We start from the raw sequence: 23589 nt of genomic DNA on the forward strand, positions 1-23589 counted from the left end.
ACATTCATCCCAGAAGCAGAAATATTTAGAATAATTTTGCTCCAAACCATCTAAATATGTTGATATTTTCCATTTGATAGGAGTGAGCAGTATCTTCCTTCATTCTGCTATGCAATTACATGTAGCAAAATACAAGAAATAACTGTACCAACCAAGAAATTGTCCCAAAGAGGTGGATATTTTTTCTAATCTTTCTAGATTTTAAAGACTTACTTCAAGAAAACATTATTTTCAAACCTTCAAAGTCTCAGTGAGTTTTTTTCCCCTGCTTCCTCTCTGCTTTTTTCTTAGCAACTTAAAATGCTTGCATAGCACAAAATAAATAAATAAATAAATAGATAAATAAATAAATAAATAAATAAATAAATAAATAAATGAAGCACTTATTTCATTAGCAATTGCACACAGACTGGGAAAAAGGAAAATCTATCACATATTTGATACTCTGCTAATTCCAGGCCAAATTTTACTACTTCTGATATATTGACATTGGCTAGCAAAAACTATGCTTCTAATTAACTTTCTGCATCCTATCCTGGAAATAAGGGTCTTCTGGGTCTGAATGGACCAAAGTTTGCATTTGGTTTCTTAAGGCAGGAGCACTGCTTTTGCACTGAGGGTCCAGTAGTAATGTACTGTGTGAAAGTAGAACTGTGTGACTTGGATCTTTATTCTCTATTTCACTTCAGAGACCAGAACATAACAAATATCAAAGAGATGCTTACTGGGAAAGGCCACCCAGAGGAATGGTTTCTGCTTGCATACTGTAGGACTACCATGACTACTACTACTAGTATGGAATCCAAAGACTCTTTCCCTCTAATGACAGCTGAGGCAGAGACTTAGCAAGCCCTTGTGTTAAAGAGATACTCCTGATCTCCTAAAATGCCTGGATTTTATGCCCATACAAAACATCACTTAGTTCTCTAAGATACACTGACTGAAAGCAAATTCCCATTTCAGCAGTTCCTGAATGCAAGGTCTGTGAAGAACCCCTATTTGCTCTGGAATGAGCAAGAAATGAGAATTTGGCCCCAAGTTTAAAAACAATTCTGAATATTTTTTTTTCTTTTCATGGGAATGGAATAGAAAAGCAATTTCTTTATGCTGGTTGTGGCAGATACCTTTGCCTATTATTTCCCCTTCTACTAGACCGCTGCACACTATTAAACCAATAATTACTGAAAAGAGGAGACCAAACTGTCCACAAATAGTGCTAAAATGCACAACATTCTATTCTGAGTTTATGATTGAATGCTTTGTGCTCATTATACAGCACTATGGATTAAAGCATCAGATGTAGGAAATTGGAACGTACTGTCATTGCTTTATTAACATCAGGTTTATAAGCACAGGAAAAAAATACATGAGAAAATATTCAGGATGGAAAATTGTATTATATTTTTAATGCTTCAATATACAAGGTATCAAACATGGCAGGAAGGCACAAAGTCTGGAATTTTTCTTCATATCCTTTATCAGAAATCTGTTAATACTTTTCACATACATTCTGTTTAATGCAGCCTTTTTTTTTTTTTTTCCCTCAGAAGTACGAAGAAATAACATTTGCTAGAAATATTTTATAGATGAACATTTCATACACCACGGAGTGGAAATATTATCAAGTGACTTGCCCATGTTCCATTGAGAGCTAATAGTCGAGGATGAGCCTACCTTTTGCACTTGTCAAATTGACCCCTGCCTCCTGGAGAAGGTTTGCTGCTATGGAAATACTGTAACTTGAAATTTAACTCATAGGATACCCTTAGCAGAAGGGTAAATTCTTTCTTACATAGTTCAGGATATCATATTGGGTCAATATGATGCTTTTATAGTCTCAGTGTGGCTGAGATTGTGGGGCGCTAAATCTAGTGAATTAGATGTAGTTTGGTATAAATATGTGAAAAGGCTTACTGCTCAAATGGCAAAAGTGTAGGGAGGTTTCACTTTTCAGTAGCTGGCAGCCTTCAGCATAGTTAAGCAAGCTGTCCAAGCAGCTTTTGTATCTCCATAGGTTCCCACTATTTTAAAACTGTGCTGCCTTATCAAACGCGTTGGCTGCTTGCCTGAGTCATAAAACACAATCCATAATTTTCTAACACTGAGGTGGAAATTTCAGCATAGTTCAAGACCTCTACTGGCTTCTTCTTATAGTCTGACACATACCAGAAGTTCAAATTCTCCCATCAGTAATGTAAAAAGCGTTCTCCCACTTACTTGCTGCTCAGGCAACGTCTCAGTGAATACGAAGCCCCTCCTCCACACGTGCGTGAACATTCACTCCATGAACCCCAGGCATCCCACAGTGAGTCTCGATCTTCCTCTGAGCGAGCTGTTCTGGAGCTCTGAAAAGAGGGAGAGATAAAAAAAAAAAATTACAAAAAACCACCTCAGGGACAAAAAATATTGCTGCTAGCTTAATTCTGTCTTTTTACTGGATATCGCTATTGTCACTGAAGACGCTGAATAAATCCATTCTCTGGCATTTCTACAGACTGGCAGTTGCTCTTCTAGTGAAGAGTGCTGTATGAAGTTGCCTTCATCTTTTGAGTATCATGCTCTGTCTCAGTTTGAGACTGGTGATGATTATTATAGAAGAGTACTTTGGGCAACAGCAAATCAAAGTGTTTTCCTGATTAAAAGGAAGAGGGAGAGAAGGAGTGCTGTAGACATTGAAAATTGAACTTCTGCTGCTGAGTTAGGAACTATGAAATTGCATACTAAAAAGTGCATTCCAAGGTGCTGCTCAAGAGAAAAAGAATTGCAGCATAGCGAATCCACATTATACAAATGCATTTAACAAAAACTTTTCATGCATTCATCTTAAGGAACTGGAACTATCATTACTTTTTCTCTGTCCAAAGATCAACATACCTATGCATGACAGTGATCAGGCAGTATACTCATTCAAATGTGGCTGTGGGCAGTCACACACTGAATTCTGCACTTCTACTTGTATTTGGAATAGATGAGAAGACAAGTGTATGAGCAAAACTTTGTACATCTTCACCAGAGAAAAAACAGCAAGCAACATTGCACTGCTAGAACTTGTTAGAAGATTGATGTCAGCTGTCAACACTCAGGGATTATTTCAGAGAGAGATAGCACAACACTAAAATTGTTTCATCTTCACTGAAGCTGTGTAAAGTTTTGTAATGAAATCTGAAACCCACTGAAATACACCAGTATTCAATACTGTTATTCATCGGCAAAAAAGGAAGTGTTGGTGATGGTTTAGGATTGTGAGCAGTTCTAATATATATCAGTGTAAGGGAGATACTGAACTCATCACGTGATGCTGAGATCCAAACTGAACAATCTTTGTCTGTAGAGGAAAGGGTTAAGTCTGGCACACTAGGATATGAAATGCATGTTAATTGAGATTTACCGAGGCAAGAGGTTAACTATTCCATTTGCTTTCACGAGCCAAGAATGCATTATATAGTCTTACCACCAATACTAAGAGGTATTTTCCAATGTGTAAATCACTTAATCCTACAAAACTTTTCAAGAGCATTTCTGAACACCCACTAGTGTCATCTGTGATGCTAAATAAATAGCCAGGTATAAGACTACCTGAAGTGAAGGGCCATGTCTTTTATTGATTGTCTCTATACTCAGTCTCACATTGAATCTGTTTCTCCCACAAATAGAGAGCCAGTGATCACAATGTTGTATACATTTGTACCCTTTGATACTCATCAGTTCCATACATCTGAAGGATAAAAACACTGCAAGTGCTGTTCCTACCATCCCCTGGGAGTCTTCTGTCCTGGACTGAATCATTAGCTCACAGATCAGAACTTAGCTTACTCAAGTTGACAGAGTAATTATATTGTTTTATTCATTCCAAAAGCCAGATAGACTGGCAGAATAAATTAAGAGTAACTAAATGAGAGGAGCTGATCATTTTAAAATTGCTTAACTTAGCTCAGACTGTGTGCAAATTGGCAAAATTCAATGGATAAATTGTCTGAAAGAAAGAAAAGTAAGATTTGTAAGACACCTGTTCTGCCACTTTCTCTTATTTCCCTCTCTTTCCATTCTTTCTTCCATCAAGGCACAGACCAAACCTGATCTTGTCTGTCTGTTTGGGCAGAGTGGGTTTTCCTCCCTGCAAAGAAACCAAACATGGCCGTTTCTTTTGACGAGTTCTTTTGAATAGTTCAGTGAGAGGCTAGTATCAGCCAGGACAATGGCAAAATAAAGCATCATGCCATCCACCCAGCTGCAACTCCCTGGCACTTCATAGTGGATGTCTGCGGCATTCCTTATGTTGCTGTTCATTCACCCTTCAAAGGCACGTGTACTTCATTTTTTAACCAGAGCATGCATTTTAGAAGGCAAATATACAAATGACCCTTACAGTCTATTTGGCTGACACAAAGAAAGCCAGTCCTTTTGAAAGACCTTTAGATCTGGTTCAAAGAACACTGAGGTGAAATGAAAACTGTCATCAAACTAAAGGGGCTCAAGAAAAGAGCATTAAAGATAAGCTGAGTTTTAAAAGAATGACTTAAAAGGAACACCAAACAAATTTAAAAGGTTTTTTTTTTTTTTTCCTTTTGATTTATTTTTAAATTTTTCAAATAATTCCTGTGAATGAAGAGGACATTAAACCAAGCATACAGAAGGCAAGCTCTCCTTTATGAGCTCTAGTGAAAGTCCTCTACTACTCTGATTCTGCTGCCCCATTGTTTGCATTTTTGCCAAAGTGGACTGTGCTAGCTGTGCTGAGTAACTTGATGATTCTGCATTGTTACCAGCCTCCATTTTCAGTTTGCTTCATGGCATGCAGTTTGTAATGGTATTTTAAACACATACAGTACTTCCTTCTGCAAAACAGGTTTTGAAAGGTAGTTTAGATGAGTAATTGAGTCAGTTTTAGGTTTCCGTAACATTTAGTATGATGTAATTTTTCTTTGGATCTACTGCTAGGAAAAAAAGCGTGAATTAATTTAGTCAGTGAGACATAATGTTGGATGTGTCTAATGTATGAGTGACAATGATTTGACACTATCAGTTTATCTTACCTTTATTAAAATGCAATATGATTTATTTTCAACACAATAATTGCAAGGGTAAATGTAAAATCTAAGGTAAGGTAAGTGTTCAAACTCAAAATGTGGCTGATCCCCACAGCTGCAGAAGATCACACATGCAACAATTTTACAGATGCCATTCATCATCTAGATACAATCTCACTAACAGTTAAATGTGAGACAAAAGGACCAGGATGCCAGTTTACCAAGCTTATTTCAGCTGTTTTCTGAAGGGTATTTTTAGAATAAAACTTTATGTTTGTACTTTTTTGCAGCTAAGAAAAAAATCTGTATTTATGCTTTTACTTCACAAGGAAACTAAAAAATGGGTTCTTGCCCAGGTTGTTTAGCACTGGTTGAAAGCCCAGTCAAAGACATAATTAAAAAGGGTTCCAAGGTAAAATCACATAAACCAAGTACTCTTACCTCATCACAGATTATAAGCACCAGCACAGCTAGACATTCTAAGGGTCCAAATTTTTCAGAAAGTACTCCCACCCAGAGGGGAGCCATGTGCCTGTTATTTGCATTCCGAGATTTGTTATAAGACCTATATATTCCCAGAAAGCATGTGATCTCAAGCTGGAACAGGCTCCAGGTTTTTTTTTAACAAGTGGAATAAACATAATTCATTTCAACTCTATCCACATTTAATGTTAAAGAAAGTAGTGTGGTTTTCTCTCTTGCAAACTGCACAGTTAAGATTGTGCCTGAAATTCTAGCAATGCCTGAAGAGCCAAATCTGAAGAAGATTCTGGATCTACTGCAGGCTTAAGGAATATCTACCATTACAAGCTAAGGATTCACTGCTCAGTACAAATTTTTCATAAGGATCTTATACCACTAATTCATAGTTTTTACCCACTTTCAACCAAGCCATTTAAGCTGAGAAACCTACATGAAAACATGAAGTTACTGTCACAAAGAGTAAGCTGGGGAAAAAAATAGAGAAGAAAAACAAAACAACCAAACAACAACCACAACCGCCATCACCACCACCAAAAAAGCCCAAAAACAACAACAAAAAAAACAGAGGCAGATACATACTCCAAATATGTGAGAAGGAAAGTAGCCACCAGCTGAAGCTTGCTTTAAGTAATACTTCTCTTTTAGAAGTCTATCCCTGCCCAGGTTAGTACCTTTGAAATGTCAGTATATGCCAAAGGAGCAGAATGCATACACTCATACAGGTTCATTACACCCTGCTGCTGATTTCAAAAGAGCTTCCTTCCCTCTTCTGTCCATCCAGGTGGATCTCAGTCTGAGATTCCCAGGAAACACTCACTGTTTTGTCCTGACATCTACAGCATCAGTGGTAGAAACGTTACTCTCTGAATGCAATTTTCTTATAAATGACCTACATAAAACAACAAAAAATCAAAATCAGCTCTTTATTTATACCTCATTACTCTAATACACAGCTAAGCTGAGGTTGATCCTGCAGCTAACACCAGTACACCAGCTGTAGAGGAAAGGGGGATGAGGATGCCCAAAATAATCCTCAAAGGAGAAGGAAACCCTATGCATTTAGACAAGAAAGTAAGAAGGATCATGTGTACAAAATGAAAGGATGAAGAAATGAACTCCTTGTCAGTGGATAAATCATATTTTTGAAAATCTTAAAAAAAGGGGGGGGAGTTATTTAAAATATGAGCTGAAAAAAGAGCTTCTTAGAATATAACAAAATTAGTCTGACTAATAAGAGAGCTTGGTGTCCAATTTTATTGTAAAAAATTCTAGCATCAGTGTTTAATGGTTATTTCTAAATTACTGAAGTGTTGTCAAGCATTCATGTTGTATTCAGACTATGAGCTGAATAACAGGCCTTTCCTACTCTCTCCATTAACACACAGTATACACACAGAAATCTTTTACAACATCTGGAATAGTATGTGAAAAACACAACAAGTGTCACACATCTTTAAATCACAACAGCTGCCTGACCATCCAGGAGCTGCATCTCTGATGAGAAAACCATGTCTCTTTCAGAAGCATGTGTGTACACATGTGTGTGGGTGCACAGAGGGAGAAACACGAAAAGTAGCAAGACCTCTGCTCAGATCCTGAGACCTATAAAAGTAGTTCAGCCTTAAGAAAATAAATGTCTTAGTCACATACTGGAATTTAATTTAAAATTTTGCTTGGAACTGTGGTAATCCCTACAGAAGCCAACTATTTGTCAGTGTCACACAGAGAAGAGTGTGTATAAATGCAGATCATATTATTTCATTGCTCTTCAGTTACAAAGGTTTCCAGTCTTCCTCCTTCTTCAGCAAAATGTTGCTAAATTCATATTTTTCAAGACACTGGTATGTTTCCTAGATTAAACAGCAATATAGATAGCGAAAAATGCAGTTAACCTGTTGTTGGACTAAGGCACTGATACAGAGTTTAAGCCACAGTTATTTCCCAGATGATATGCACCGCTGGGTTTGGTTAAGAAATTTGGATCATCTGTTTTTTATCAGACCTCTCTTTTTAGGGGTATGATGAACTGTCAGTGACAATATGCACGGCTCTTCTGAGGCCACTTTTCTTTTGCTACTGTGAAAATGATATTAGGGACAAAAAAAAACAGTTATCTTTCTCTGTTATCTGGTCTCTTTGCCCTTCCTTTTCAGATACATCCAAGCACATCCCTGTATAAATACTTGCAAAGCCATAGATTCTCTTTATTTTGAGTAATCTTTGATCATCCTTTGATGCTAGCTTGTCATTGGAGTCAACTACATAACTTCCGAGGGTACAGAAATGTCTGTAGAGAAACATGAAGAAACTGCTCCCAACACTTACCTATGTGAGAGCAGGAGACAAGGCCAGTAACCCCATCCCTTTTAGGAAAGTTGTATTTCTAAACTTCAACTAATGTAAATATATGGTTTATGAGATTTCATTTTCACAGGGTTGTGTATCTTTGTTGCATTCCAACCAAAGTAACTGATGGATTACAGTTCAGATAGGAAACTGCTTGGAAATCTCTGGCTTTTAAAAAAAGCCAATGCTGAAAAAAAAATTACAGCTAGTTGAATTAATATTGGTAATTACTGTCAAACAAAGTGTTGACATGCAAGACATTTCTGACTAGCTGTGGAAACATTTCTAAGCTATTATCTTGGAAATATCATGAGTCAAATTTCTTGGCATGTCCAGTTTCAGTGCACATGTACAAAAAAACTATTTAATGTATCTAGGCATAAAGTTCCACATCACTTTAAATAGTACTGTATAACTGAAGCACATCTGCTCTTCCAGTACTATTTTGAAGAAAAGATTTTTGAAGATGAAACCTATCCTGAGAGCAGAATAATTCACTGGAAGCACTAGGATTCCTCATGGCAGTAGTTGCCCTTCAGTTCTCACTAGATATCTGCCCCCTTCATGCAACTCATTCAAGTAGGGCTCCTCATGGTAACCTGAGCACTATAACCAAGGGCTGAGTAGGAATGAACTTCAATCTATTTTCCCAAACTGGCTGTGTCAGGGTCAGGATTAATTAGTGTTGCTCAGCTGATGTGACAGATAGCTCATGTTCCCATTACCCTGACCATATCCCATGAAAAGACAAAGAACCTCAGCCACAAGAGCTGCCAGCCAGACACCATGAGAGGGACCACACAAGCCAGTAATGCCTAGCAGAATCCTTTCCAAAGGAAAGGGTGTTCTGATTCTGTGGTAGTTAAAAGAAGATGGAAAAAGCAAATGCTGTACTGCCCAAGCTGCCAGACCTGCTTGCTACACCTGAGGTGCTGAGTGACCATGGGTACAATTGTTCCTGTGATTAATTGCACGCTATACCCTACGGCCAAATCAAAAGGATGTCTGTTCAAACTTCTGCTAAGAAACTGACTTCTCTGCTAAGCAATCTGGAAAGAAGTAGCTGCAGTAAATATCAGAGCTCTTGAGATGGAGTGGCTGTACTTCCTGCATGGGCTCCCTGATCCCTGGAGGGCCATGGCAACCTCCTGTCTAGTGTAAGGTTGCGAGCAGAACAGTCCAAGCCCATTTGCCCAAGGCTTCCAGTCTTGGAAATTAGCTTAGGAACTTTTGCCTCCTTCGCATTTGCAAGATCAGGCAAAACACCTGTGAAGAGCTCATGAGAGTACTTCCTATGGAAAGCCCCTGGCACTGGAAAACTGGAAACCCTTGATTTGAGTGACTATGCCGCAAGGAAGGCACTGGCACAGAAGCACACATGTGTAAGGGTATATACTGCACTCCGGAAAATTAATTTATACTCAGACTTTGCCAGTACAGACAAATGGGTCAGGATTTATTTTTTCATTTCAGCTTCCTAGAAAGGAATAGACCAGGAAAAAAAAAAAAAAAAAAAATCCTAATCTTTTTCTAGGTTGTTTTTCATTTATTCTTTCTTCAGAATCTAAACCAGATTCTTGAAAGAAATGCGGTAAGATACCTTGATGATAAGGTGAGAACTGGAAATCTCATTGAGATCCTCTTGCAGTTTTTCAGTGTTTATTTTGGTCCTATGAGCAGAGGCAACAGGAAGAGAAATAGGTGGACAATTTTTCTTTACTACGAGGAAAGACACTCAATGGACATACTGCTAGCTCAGCTCTCAGGGACACAAGTACAACTTTGCTGTGGTATTCCATCCTGACCTGAGTTCTTTTTGTCTTTTATTCTTAAACAGCGTAGTCATGCAAGGCAGGCTTATCACTATGAGTAGATGTTGAACATATCTGCGCCCTCTGGCAGTCATCAACGCTGCATTAACTGCTCTCTGAAGGATCAAAACATTGCCAGTGCTGGCCACATTGTATTGTGGAATTCCTCCTGCCTTCAAGCAAGTCACATATCTATATATATACAGTCTTCTAAAAAGTATCCCCATGACCCATCATAGTCCTCTATACATGCCTCTGTACATGTCTTCTAGTCTGCAAGAAAAAAAGGAAGAAATGATAAACAGTCATCTCAATACTTTAGGAGCTAAACAGTCAATCCCAAGGCTGGGCTGGAAGTTGTATCCCGGGAGAAATGTGCCAAACGTGAGCTCATTTCTTCTTCTTAAAGGGTAGCAGCCAGCCAAGGGGATTGCTGGCAGAGGATGGAGCTGACACCATATCACTTCAGCACACTACACGCTGCGCTCCCTATAACATTTTATAACAGTGTCTTATAAAACTCAGATCAGTCCTATCTCTCACTCCAGTTACTCATATGAAAATATACACCAGGGGAGCAATGCGAATTCAAGAGCTCTTTTTCTTGCTCTCTCAGACCCAAGTTATAACACCCTGTTGTATTTAAATCCTGCTGTACTGGTGTAAACACCAGGCATGGGTGATCCAATACAGAGCAGGTCCAAGCTGGCTCAACCTCAGACTTGTCGCCTAATTGACTCAGAACAGTTTTTGAGGCTAGGACTGGTTCAGATGCAGGGTGGGTGAAATCACTTTCCAGAATTCGGAACCCACCCAACAGCACGGGTTCAAAAGTGCATCTTACACTCAAAGACGTCGGGTTTGCTTTTCACGTAGGAAGGACTGGGGGCAGGAAAAAAGGTGAGAGGGGTGCAGAGAAAGGAAAGAAGAGAATAGGAAAACTGAAGTCTATGATAATGCCTAGTGCAAGCTACATGTTTTCTAAGAGCCAAGAAGTGAAAGCTGTATGCTGGCTCAGCTGTGTTTGTTGGTCTCAAGGAAAAAATGCCCCACATATGGCAGGCAGCTCCGGCTCCACGGTTAAACCATTGTCTCCCTCAAGGATGTGGGGTAATATGTTGAAGAACTGCGTATTAGCCATTTTCCCTTGGCTCAGTGAACTGACCTTAGGCTTCAGATATCCCCCCAGATTAAATTTTTGCAGAGGCCACAACATCTAACTGTGAGTCCTTTCATGTGCCCTAACCTGCACATGGGCTGGATATAGAAACAGTGCTTCGGAAACACCAGACTAGAAGACCTTGTCATGTAAACCTGCAAGGAATCAGGCTACCATGAGGTGGTAACCCAGCTGCCTTGGGTTACAAGAGAAAATGATCAGAAGAGAATTCAGAGAAGGGAGAAGTCTCCAAGGACTTATGCAGTTTCAGATGAACACCCACAATTATGAAGTTTATTTAAAGTAAATAAAGTTTTCTACTCTTCTGATGGTCTGCCATCTCCCCCAGTTACCTAATGGAGATGTGTATGTGTTTATTTTAATAACAAGGGGCTATAAAAAGGATTAAAATATTAAGCCTTAATGGAGACAGAAAAACTGAAAAAAATGCATTTATTAAAAAAAAAAAAAAGAAAGAAAAAGAGGGAGAAAGGAAAAAAAAAAAAAGAGAGAGAGAAAGAGGAGAGGGCAGAGGGCAGACAGGCAGACAAGCAGAAGAGAGGGAGGAAGAAAGGAAGGAAGGAGGCTGGAGGGAAAGAGAACCCAGAAATTATGTGGAAAGTCCAAGATCTAATTTCATAATAAAAAACAAAACATCATCACCACCACCACCACCAACAAAAAACAATCATGGGAAGACAGGTAAAGAAAGCCCAAAGGATCTCTAGGAATTAACTAAAAATCAACTCTTCTATCAACTGTTTGAAAGGGTAGATAACTGCAAGACAAGGGGAAATGGTTTTAAGTTGAGGGAGGGAAGATTTAGGTTGGATGTCAGGGGGAAATTCTTTACAGAGAGTGGTGAGGTGCTGGAACAGGCTGCCCAGAGAGGTTGTGGATGCCCCATCTCTAGAGGTGTTTAAGGCCAGGTTGGATGGGGCCCTGGGCAGCCTGGTCTAGTATTAAACGAGGAGGGTTGGAGATTCATGATCTTTCAGGCTCTTCCAACCCTTGTCATTCTGTGATTCTGTGTGAAAAATTTCAGATATCATAAAACATTTTACTTTGTGTTAATCATTAAAAAATTGATCTCAAATTAATGTAGATATTTCATTAAAGGAAAATGCTCTCACAGAATCACAAAAGAATTGTGGGATTTGGAGGGGACCTCTGGAGATCATCTACTCTAACTCCATGCTAAAGGTTCCATAGAGTTGGTAAAAAAATGTTCAGGAGGGTTTTATCTCCAGAGAAGACTTTATCGCCTCTCTGGGCAGCTTTCTCCAGTACTCTGTCACCCTCACAGTAAATAAGTTCATTCTTATGTTTGCATGGAACTTCCTATGTTCCAGTTTGTGGTCACTGCCCCTCATCCAGTTGCTCGGTACCACAAAAAAGTGCTTGGCCCCATCCTTTTGACAACCCACTCTTTAGATATATATAGCTGTGATAAGATCCCCTCTCAGACTTCTCTAGACTTAGCCTTTTCTCATTAGGGAGGTGCTCCAGGCACCCAATCATCTTTCTATCCCTCTGATGAACTCTCCCAAGAAGTTCTTAAACTGAGGAGCCAAGAACTAGGCACAGTACTAGAGATGCAGCGTTATCAGGGCACACTAGAGGGAAGATCACTTTCCTGGACTTGCTGGTCATGCTCTTTTTCCTGCCCTTCAGGATACCACTGGCCTTCTTGACAACAAGGATACACTGCTGGTTCACGGCCAGCCTACAGTCCACCAACACCTTGGTTCTGCATCACAGAGCTCTTTTCCAGCAGGTCAGCCCCTAATCCATACTGATGCATATGGCTACTCTTCCCAGGTGTAAGGTTCTACACTTTACCCTTGTTCAAAAGGTTCCTCTATGCCCAATTCACCAGACTGTCCAAGTCTTGCTGAAAGTTAGGACAGCCTTCTGGCATGTTATCCACTCCTCCCAGCTTTGTATCATCTGCAAACCTGCTGGGGGTGCATTCTGCCCCTTCATCCAGGTCACTAATGAAGTTTTTGAACAAAACCAAACCCATTACTGAGTCAAGAGACTGAGCACTCAGCTGTTAAAGGTTTATAGTACTGACATGCAGGAATTTTCTAGGAGTACCAGATATTTTCTTTTTTTAATCATTTTAAATTGAGTTAGATGGAAGATGGAAGAAATTCCAGGTTATAAGCAGTTGCTTCTGTCATTCTACCCTCTCACATCACACACAGTGAAAAAAAAAAAAACGTTTTTTCTCTCACCAGATAAAATGAAAGACACATCCACACTTTGTAGCCAATATGTTGCACAAAAGTCAGTCTTCATCTCCGGTAATCTACTTCCTTTTGCCCTGCTGATTACCAGCACTAATGTGTGGCCGATCCCATCACAAGACTGCTCAAGTTTGAATTAGCGGAGAAGTGAATGTTTAAGTTTCCAGTTTCGGAGATGTCTGTTGGTTTACCTTAGCATCCCCTTCAATTAGTTTACATCTTTCCTCTTTAAAATGTGTCCCTGGCTAGACCTTTTAAGGGAATCATTGTCAATAACACAGTAACTTGAAAATCCCCCCTCCCCTTTCTTTTTTAAACAGGAACTATGAAAATGTCATATCCAGAATATATTCACAATCATAATCCATTCACATTCCTTTTCATCCAAAGTGAAAAATAAAAGTACAGCCCTGGGCTTGTTAAGGGCAGTTATATTAGCCTCACCAACAGATGCTTTTAACAGCCCAGGCTTAGAGAAATACAGGGATTTAAGTCAGTCAGTATGTAAATAAATAAATAATCCACCAATCTGATGCCAGCACCAGAACGGTAGGAGACCTTATTGCTTCCTGTATTTCTTTTCACTTTTGTTTCTGTTGATATAGCACAGGATCTGAACAATACACTAGCAAACTTCAAACAGGGACTGAGATTACATCCAACGAAGCTAGAAGGGGAAATTTGACACCCCTATAGTACATTCATATGGAAACAAAATGAGTTATATTCATTTTATGGGACAGTTTTAATTTATTATGAATTGCATATAATTTCCTGTCTTGTTTCTTTAGTAGTCTTGGAATTTATTTCAGGATGTCTTACGTTATCACATACACTTTCCTCTACCCTGACACCCTCTCTGCTAAACTTGCTCTAAAAGGAGTCCCTGAAAGGCAGAAGTTTCAGGGCAACCTCTAAAAGGTTGAAGCTTGGAAGACATTCCGTAAAGATAATGAAGATGAAAATTCAAACTGTGAAAATTAATGTGCTGAATAATTAGTGAATGTACCACTTCTTTCTCTGCACAAATAGATGAAGGGACACGTCAGTGAGATGTATTCAAATAATTCACAGATGGCAAAACTATTAAGACTCCTGCATATGCTTGCCTTGGAAGCAGAACAAATCCCAGAAGCTACACTCTCTGCTTTCTTTCCTCCAGTCACTTGTCTATATCACTTTCCAATTTCACCAGAATGTTAGCTACTTTAATAAGAAATTTGGAGAAGCGAGGCTCTGACAGAAAAGAAACTGCTCATATGCAAAATGAAATTCTAATCAAGGTACTTAAAAAAGAGTGGGAATAAACTTAGGGTTAATAATCTCATAAAATGTCATCTCACTGTCAGTGTGAAAATGCTGATTTATATCAGTCTTCAGTGTGTACATTCAGACTGAGCTGCAACAAACAAAGCCCCCAGCAAAGCTGTTCTATTGAGAATAAGATAAATTGGCCACTCAGAGGTTTCACTAAAGGATATTAATGACCAATACTTTATGCAAGTATTTTAATTGCTCATAAGCATGGCATTAAAATACCACATGTAAAAGCTCACAAGAAAAGCAGTTACAAAATGAAAAGATTGTACTGGAAAGGAAGGTGAAATTCAGTGTATTATCATTTCATTTAAGCGAAGAAAATGAATTTATATAGCTGAAGAATTTGGTCTCTTAGTTCGTCTAATACTATGCTTATATAGATATATAGATATCAAAAATTATTATTCTGAGAAAGCATTTCCTACTTCCAAAAAGATGGGCAAAACTTAAATGCTGATAACTCCGTACAATGGTGGAAGAGACTATAACAGAAGATAAAATGGTGCACACAATTATCATGAAAGAAATGTCCATCTATTATTTATTTTCTCTCTGAGGTTTGCCTGAATATATACTTAAGACCCTGGGCAGCCTGGTCTAGCATTAAACGAGGAGGTTCGTGGCCCTGCATAGAATCACAAGGTTGGAAATGACCTATAATATCATCTAGTCCAACCATCTTCACACTGCCACTGCTACCACAAGCTACTAAACCAGACCTCGCAGCTCCTCGTCCAGACGCCTCTTGAACACTGACAGAGATGGCGACTCCACCACCTCCCTTTCCAGTGCCTGACCACTCTCTGAGAGAAAAAGTTCTTCCTTAAGTCTAACCTAAATCTCTTCTGATAAAACTTGCGGCCATTTCCCTGGGTCCTGTTTGTTGCCTGGGAGAAGAGGCCAATCCCGTCCTCATCACAGCCTCCCTTCAGGAAGTCGTAGAGTGCAATGAGGTCTCCCCTGAGCCTCCTCTTCTCCAGACTAAACAACCCCAGCTCCCTCAGCCACTCCTCATAGGACTTGTGCTCCAGACCCCTCACCAGTTTCGTTGCCCTTCTCTGGACACGCTCCAGGGCCCCAATGTCTTTCCTGCAGTAAGGGGCCAAAACTGAAGACAGTACTCGAGGTGTGGCCTCACCAGTGCTGAGTACAGGGGGATGATCACCTCCCTGCTCCTGCTGGCCACACTATTTCTAATGCAGGCCAGGATGGCGTTGGCCCTTTTGGCCACCTGGGCACACTGTCGGCTCATGTTTAGCCGAGCATCAACCAACACCCCCAGGTCCCTTTCCTCTTCACAATCATCCAGCCACTCAGCCCCAAGCCTATAGTGCTGCATGGGGTTGTTGTGGCCAAAGTGCAGGACCCGGCACTTGGCCTTGTTGAACCTCATCCCATTCACCTCAGCACAGCGATTCAGCTTATCTAAGTCCCTCTGAAGGGTCTCTGTACTCTCAGGCAGATCAACACCACCTCCCAACTTGGTGTCATTTGCAAACTTACTGAGGGTACACTCAATCCCCTCATCCAGGTCATCAATAAAAATATTAAACAAGATAGCCCCCATACCGACCCCTGGGGGATACCACTTGAAACAGGTCGTCAGCTGGACTTCACTCCATTAACCACCACCCGTTGAGCACGGCCCTCTAGCCAGTTTCTTACCCAAAGGATTGTGTACCTGTCCAGCCCACAGGCAGCCAGTTTCCCCAGAAAAAGCCTGTGAGAGACCATGTCAAAGGCTTTGGTGAAGTCTAGGTAGACTACATCAACAGCCTTTCCCTCATCTACCAGTCTGGTCACCCAGTCATAGAAGGAGATGAGGTTGATCAAGCACGACCTGCCTTTCATGAACTGGTGCTGGCTGAGCCTGATCCCCCGGACACCACGTACATGCCGTGCAATCTCACCCAAGATGATTTGCTCCATTACTTTCCCCGGTACCGAGGTCAGGCTGACAGGCCTCTAGTTCCCTGGATCCTCCTTACAGCCCTTCTTGAAGATGGGAGTCACATCAGCAAGGCTGCAAGCCTCTGGGACCTCTCCAGTTAACCAGGAGGCTGATAGATGGCCGAGAGCAGCTCAGCAATCACCCCTGCCAGCTCCCTCAGCATCCGAGGGTGTAGGCCATCCAGCCCCATGGACTTGTGACAGTCCAGATGGAGGAGGAGCTCTCTGACTGCCTCCACCTGAATTGCTGGGGGTGCTTTCTGAATAGCGTCCCAGACTTCCAGATCAGGGCACAGAATACCCAAAGGATAACTGGTCTAGCTACTAAAGGCAGATGTAAAGAAGGCACTGAAGACCTCAGCCTTCTCCTTGTCCTCAGTGGCCACATTCCCTGCTGCATCAAGTAAAGGATGAGAATTGTCCTTGGTTCTTCTTTTGCCACTGATATATTTATAAAAGGATTTTTTATTGTCTTTTACTGTAGTGGCCAATCTGAGTTCAAGTTGGGCTTTTGCCTTCCTAACTTCCTCTCTGCATACCTTAGCTACTTCCTTGTAATTTCCCCCCTGCATGTGGCAGGGGGGTTGGAGATTCATGATCCTTGAAGTCCCTTCCAACCCTGTGAGATCACAGGGCTGGAGCACTCTTCTATAAAGAAAGGCTGGAAGAGACTGGGATTGTTCAGAGTGAAGAGAAGGCTCTGGGAAGACCTTATTGCGGCCTTCAGGACACAGTTACTCTTTATCAGGGAGTGCAAGGATTGGACAAGGGGGAACGATTTTAAACCATTCTATGATTCTATGTTATAGGACCTCCAACATCCAAACCTAGTCAGCCATCTGTTAAGACAAGCCTACTGTCCATATGCTGATATGAAAAGATAGTAATGTCCAGAGCAAGTATCAATCATTCTTGCTGCACTTCATACCAAAGTATGGTATACTGATGAAACTCAGTGTTTCATGACTGCTTTTGATTAGTTGCTGTCTACTACATGGGACAACTTCTTTTGTAACTGTTCCTGGCTTGGACCAGAACACAAAGTTTATTTCTCCTTTTCCTGTTCCTCATCCTAACACCATAAATATGAATGATATGGATAATATGTTATAAACATATTCTCACTAACCTAAATTTTCTCATTGTTTCTGTAAGGATGATACTATTCTCCTTTTATTTCTCACATGAAAGACAACAGACTGCAGTTTCCCTATCTTTATCCACATAATTGCTGCCCACACAGCTTTGACTCTTCTTACAAGCCTAAGCAAATAGCTATGAAAAGCAATTTAGATAACAGAGTGACTGCAGGTTCAAGGAAGAGTTCCTTTATTGCTGGAAGGTTGCACACAGGCTTTTCTTCTCCAGACTGAGAAAGAGCAAATAAAGTAAGTAAAGAGTAAATAAAGGCAAATATAAAAAACTCCGAAGGAGAAGGAATATTAAATAAGCCTAAACATGATGCTATATGTAAAGAAAGTGATGGATATGCAGACCTAGTTGCATGTAGATGTTCATGTAAGAAGCTTTGTCTTTCATAGACATAAGCTGTTCAGAGAATGGTGGCATGGCCACAAACCTCAATGGTCAGAAGTTTTGTATTCCTTTGCATGAATAAAACTTAGGTTTGTATACTTAAGCTATGAATTTCAATGCATTCTCTTTGATCTCACCAATAGAGGAGATCAAATGCCAGTCTGCATATAGATACATCTATACAAATATATATATGCACACTTAGGACCGTGTACTGGAAAATCCTTCTCTCTACAGCTATAAAAGTAGGAACAGATGAGTGTGCACACAACAGTAGATAGACCTATCTACACATGAAAGGAAAAACTGTCAAGCTCTGTACATGTAGATATAAACAAGAAGCATTATATTCATTCCATTGGCTAATTGTGGTTGTGGTCATCCAAGACAGACACAGCTAGATAATAGGGGAATACAATGCCAAAGAGCCTGGAAGGGATGGACTATTGTATTTGACTATTTTCCATGTACAAAACAGAATAGAAAAAGAAAGAAATCCTAAAAAAAAAAAAAAAAAAAAAAGACACCAAAAAAAACCAACCCCAAAAACCCACACATGTGCTTTATTACAGTTCCTAGTGTTAGTTCTGTAAATACCACAAGAGCAACCAGAGAGAGCTAAAAAAAGCCGCTGAAAAGATGCAAACAACAAATGCAAATGTGATTAAATGCCCTTCTGACACGAAATGATTTGACTTCAAATTTGGATGAACACACATGTCAATGGCTGGTTATGGTTTTGGCCACATTCCCTTTGAATTAGACAACTGTGATTTGCTTGTGTTAGGCTTTTATTTTTAAACCAATAGAAAGGGAAACCCTTGGAATTGAATGCCTGTTCTCTTTTGTTCCTCTTAAAAGTGGTGTGCTAATATTTTCTTAGCATGCAAAAGTTCACAGAGCAATGAACAAAATTCTCCAAATACCTGCTCAGTCTGGAAAGAGAGAAACAATCTTTTCAAGTTACTTTCACTCTGATTTTAGTTTTTCAAGACAGGTATCTAGGGCTATATTCTTAAAAGTATCTCTTTTAAGTACCCAGTTGCCATTGATGCCAAGAAAACAAGATATCTGGGCATGGAGCAAATTCCAGGGCAGATAACAGCCAACTGCAAACTCCACGGATCTGTCAAGCAACATACTCTTCCACCACTCAACTGAAAATAATTTCTTATGAAGAAGAATATGTGGAGCACAACATTACTCCAGGTGGTCTCCCTTGAAGTAGACTATCTATACCTGCTGGCTAACAAGATGTTACTGTTGATGTTGCCTCTGGACTTGTCCATCTCTTTAACATTATGTGCACAGAGTCTGGAGCAATGTTTGAGCTATGCAACCTCCTTATGGGGGCAAGGACACAAAACAAAAGAAGAACCTTTCTTTATAGCGTCTTACTGAAAATACAGAAGCATTTCATAAATGATTGTAGTATTAATCATGTGAGTAGCTGACCACAAGTCTTAGTGCTTAGAGGTTCTAAGAACTAGAACACTTCTATTGATGTTGCTGGAGTACTTCATGACTAGAGGCTGCTCAAGTTGCTCAGTATAGGCAAGAAAGAGGTTTTAGGGACATACAAGACTAGAGAAACAAATAAACCCAGGTATAGATTTCCATAGCTCTCATACTCATTCCTCCTACTTGACTAAAGGCTGGCATCTGTAGGGCTAATAGACATGTTTATAAACCCTATTCAGTGCCTACTTTTCCTCAGAAACTTCAATGACCCATACCCAGTATGAACTCACCCTGGAAGAAACTACAGTAGCAACATGGTTATCTTACAACTTATCTCTATCTCTATCCAAGCTAGAAGTAAAATTCTTGCATGTTTATCTAATCTCCTGCTGAAAGCAAGTAAAAGATTTCTCTGACTGTGGAGGGAGTAAAAGAATGGCCTGATTCAAAAAAGAAAGTTAAGCTTGCTTCACATCACTATTCTTAAGGCACAAAGAGATTTGGTGGGAGGTGGGGGGGAAATCTCTTGAGGCAGGGTAAGTCATACAAATAAAAACTAGTATAGTATGGAATATAATGCATAATAGCTGGCAGCAGAATGTGCTATTTATTTTCATGAATTAGGGACTGAGAACTTAAGTCACAAGAAGGAGAGTGAAGTATAAATGTTATGAGTATGAGCTTAATGTGGGGCCAGATCCCACAATCCTTACACAGTTTTGTTGAGTCATATCTCCTGTTGATCTTCTTTGAATTAATACTGAAGGATTGGCTCATAGTATATTACAGTCATCAGGCTATAAACTTCTCATTTCCATATGTGAAGGAGGACCGGTGCCTGACTTTATGCCATTCTGAGTGATTTCAGCGTATGGAAAACAGATCTTGAAACAAACTAGAAATTTAAATCTCGGTGTAAATTGCTTTCTTAGTTCTAGCAACCAAACAGAATTTAGTGATTAGACATCTAAAAGGTTTCAAAAAAAATCATACCGGTATTTTTATTAAGCATTTGGTATATGGTTATCCCACTAATTTAGGTCTAGATGTGATTACTAAAAATGCATTGAGATTAATTTACAATAATTAGAATAGACTGTTTCATACAGATAAGTAGGAAGTAGGAAGATGGAAGGATTTATAAAGTTATTAATTTTAAGATTCTTTGTTATTTGAATGACTATACTTAATTAAATCTCTAGGAAAACAACAACAACAACAACAAAAAAACACCACCAAATCCATGCCAAGACCACTATAGTATCAGAAGTGTCTGTACATAATATTCTTGCTGCAGATTTTCTGATAGCAAACGTACTTATGAAATTAAGTCTGAATCACAATGGAACATTTAATATCAGTCAAACCACAGACCTACAGTGTTCAGCTGTAACACATCCTATCAGGATGATCACGGGGATTATGCAAGAATATCATACACTAATGATAAGCATTACAACCCTGAAGCAAACAGATATCATATAATGTATTTTACAAAAGTTATTATAAAGTTTTTTCTCTAATGAGTTGCAGCAATAATCTGCTGGAAAAGGCTACAGGAAAATTTCAGTACATGCTGTACCTGGTTTCTTTGCACAGGCACCGGAAAAAAAAAAAAATTATATATATATATATATATATATATATACACACAAATATATTTATTTTCTGGTTGTTATCATTATTTTAGGAAGGAAGAAAGTTTCAGTAACATTACAGTATGATACAGTTTGATTTAAAGGGGTTGAAGAAACAGCACTTCTCCAATCCCTAGCAGTTAAATTACCAATCACAGGTTGTTGCTCTCTGACTCTGTAAAAGTGATGCCAACATCAACTCCTTGGTTCTACCTACAGCAGCCTGCAGTATCAGGGCTCTCAGTTCTTCAGAGAGGATAAGGTTTACACGATTTCTTCAAAGCAACCTCTACCTTGATCTGAAAAGGCTAAAAGCATGCCCTCGTACATACATGCAGATACAGTATCAGCTACAAGCTAGGCGACTTTATCGGAAAGAAATGGCATTTACCAGGAGGAGGGAAGCCAGAAGCAAGGTGCCAGCAGCTGCCCAGCGGCAGCCTTCCATGGTCGGCTGGTGCGGGACACTGGTCGGACCGTGCGCGAGCTGCGAAGCGCTCTGCTACCCGCTGTCACATCCAGCGCCAGCGCGAAACTTCAGCCCCGGTTCTCCGCCTCCATCAGCCCTGCTCACATTTCCTGAGCCGGAGTGGTGGGTGGGTTGGTGTGGGCTGCAGGGAAGCGCTGCCGGAGCCGGCGAGAAGCCAATGCCCCTCTTGCTAATCAGACATGCAGCACAACAAAGCCGAGAGCTCTGGAGAAAGTGTAAGAGGCAAGGTAGAGGGGAAGAAAACGGAGAGGGAGGAGGAGGAGAAGGAGGAGGGGAGAGGCAGAATGGCACAGCTGGAGGGAGTGCTCAGCCGTCCCCAGGAGCTCTGCTCCACCACTTGCCGCGAGCAGTCGGGCTTACAGCTGGGTCAGTAGCACTCCTCCTGAGCGCGCATTGTTCCAGTCAGGAGGGAAACTTAATCTGTGTCAATATATAACGTATGCCATAAAAGGCACCAATCAGAAAACACTGAAGTCTTCCAGGAAGATTTTTTTCGGCATGCTTTACTAAAGTTGTGCGTTTTCTAGAGAAAAATGCTCTCTGGAACTCTTTCCTCCATTTATTCAGCAATAAGGGAGTCTGGCTCGGATCCCAAATCATAAAGCAGGTACGTTTCTAAGAGGACTGAGTGTCAGTCATTCTGTCATTACCTTCTTTTCCTCCTGGGGTAAACTTAAAAACCACCCTATTCAGCATTACAAGGAAAATGAGCTTCTGGGAGGGGGAATTTTGCACAGAAAGACAATGATACACACACCTCAGGATAGCTGGGAACTCTGCCTTTGAAACATTAACTTGAAAGACTGGAATTTCAAATCCTGTTTTCCCCCTGTTCAAGACTCATAGATTTATAGAATCATAGAATTGTTAGATTTGGACCTTCAAAGGTCATCTAGTCCCACTCATTTGCAATGAACAGGGACACCTACAGCTAGACCAGGGATCTCAGAGCTCCCTGCAGCCTGACCTTCAATATCTCCAGGGGTGGGGCATCCACCACTTCTCTGGGCATCCTGTTCCAGTGCCTCATCACTTCCAGTGCCTCATGCAGTTTGATGCCCATGTCCCTGCACGGCCTGAAGAACTAACTTCTTTTCATTTTTCCTTTTGGTCTAGCTTTTTGGTCTAGCTTAATTTTCTAAAGCAGAAAATGCAAACTGAATCCAATAAACTCTTTTCCAGTGCAACAGGCATTCTCACACACAGGAATGAGCTAGACTTCTCTCACAGCCAGAAGGTGATGGTGCTGCAGAGTGTACTTTGTCCAAATGGATATGCAGAAAGTCTTGAATTCCCTGAGATTTTGGCTGTTGTACCTTAGTAAGTTCAGACAGTGAAGGAGAAAAGCAATGTACATGTGTGTTAGGGGAGGAGAACGGTATGCTAGCAATGAGCATAGCAGAGGGAAGCTCTGCCAAGGGCATCAGGTCTGGGGTCAGGGAGGAAAAGGGACCAAGTGTAGATCACAGACCATTTGAAAGAACTGCATATCCGCAGAAATGAGAAACAGCCTGGAGAAGTTGGATGAGCAAACAGGGAGAGATGAAGAGTACACAAGAGGAAAGGAACTGGGAGGAAAAAGAGGTTACAGATGTTGAGTAGTCAGGAAGAAAGAAGATGGTCTGACTTAGCAGGGCAGGAGCATGAGCATAAATACTGGAGATATCCAAAGGCCTAAATACAAAAGAGAGAAACCAGACAGAACTAGGCTTGGAAAATTAGGTTGAAGAGAGAAATTTGGAACAAGAAACAAGGATAATCAGGAACAGTGGGAGAAGGAGATTTCAGCCTGCAGTGGCCAGCAGCAACCTGACTGGGGACCTTTGAACATGATGGGCTGAGAAACAGAACCTGGAAGACTGAAAAGGCTCATTGGGAAGGGGCTGTGATGAAAAGCCAACTAGGTGGGGTGGAATGAATGCAGAATAGTGAAAAAAGAGTTTAAAATGGATATTAAGAGCTTTCTTCTGTCAGTGAGTCTTTTATATGGCCAAATCCACCCTGCACAGAAAATACAGTGACCACTTCCTCAGGAGAGCTGGTGTGTGTATTATTTTTGCACTACACTCAACTCAGCAGTGGAGAACGTGCTGCATAATGATACCATAGCAGTATTT

General features: G+C 40.4%; 1 protein-coding gene across 2 annotated transcripts in view; it reads right to left on the reverse strand.

Annotated features, from left to right (window-relative positions):
- Positions 1-23589, reverse strand: part of ADAMTSL1 (ADAMTS like 1) — a 413510-nt gene that overhangs the window by 157368 nt on the left and 232553 nt on the right. For both annotated transcript variants that reach the window (XM_090131351.1, XM_090131350.1), the window contains exon 3: positions 2218-2345. In XM_090131351.1, coding sequence (XP_089987477.1) covers positions 2218-2345 — 128 coding nt within the window. The remainder of the gene's footprint in view (positions 1-2217; positions 2346-23589) is intronic.

This window comes from Phasianus colchicus, chromosome Z (genome assembly GCF_987193195.1).
Source record: "Phasianus colchicus chromosome Z, bPhaCol1.hap1.1, whole genome shotgun sequence".
NCBI classification, from domain to species: Eukaryota; Metazoa; Chordata; class Aves; order Galliformes; family Phasianidae; genus Phasianus; species Phasianus colchicus.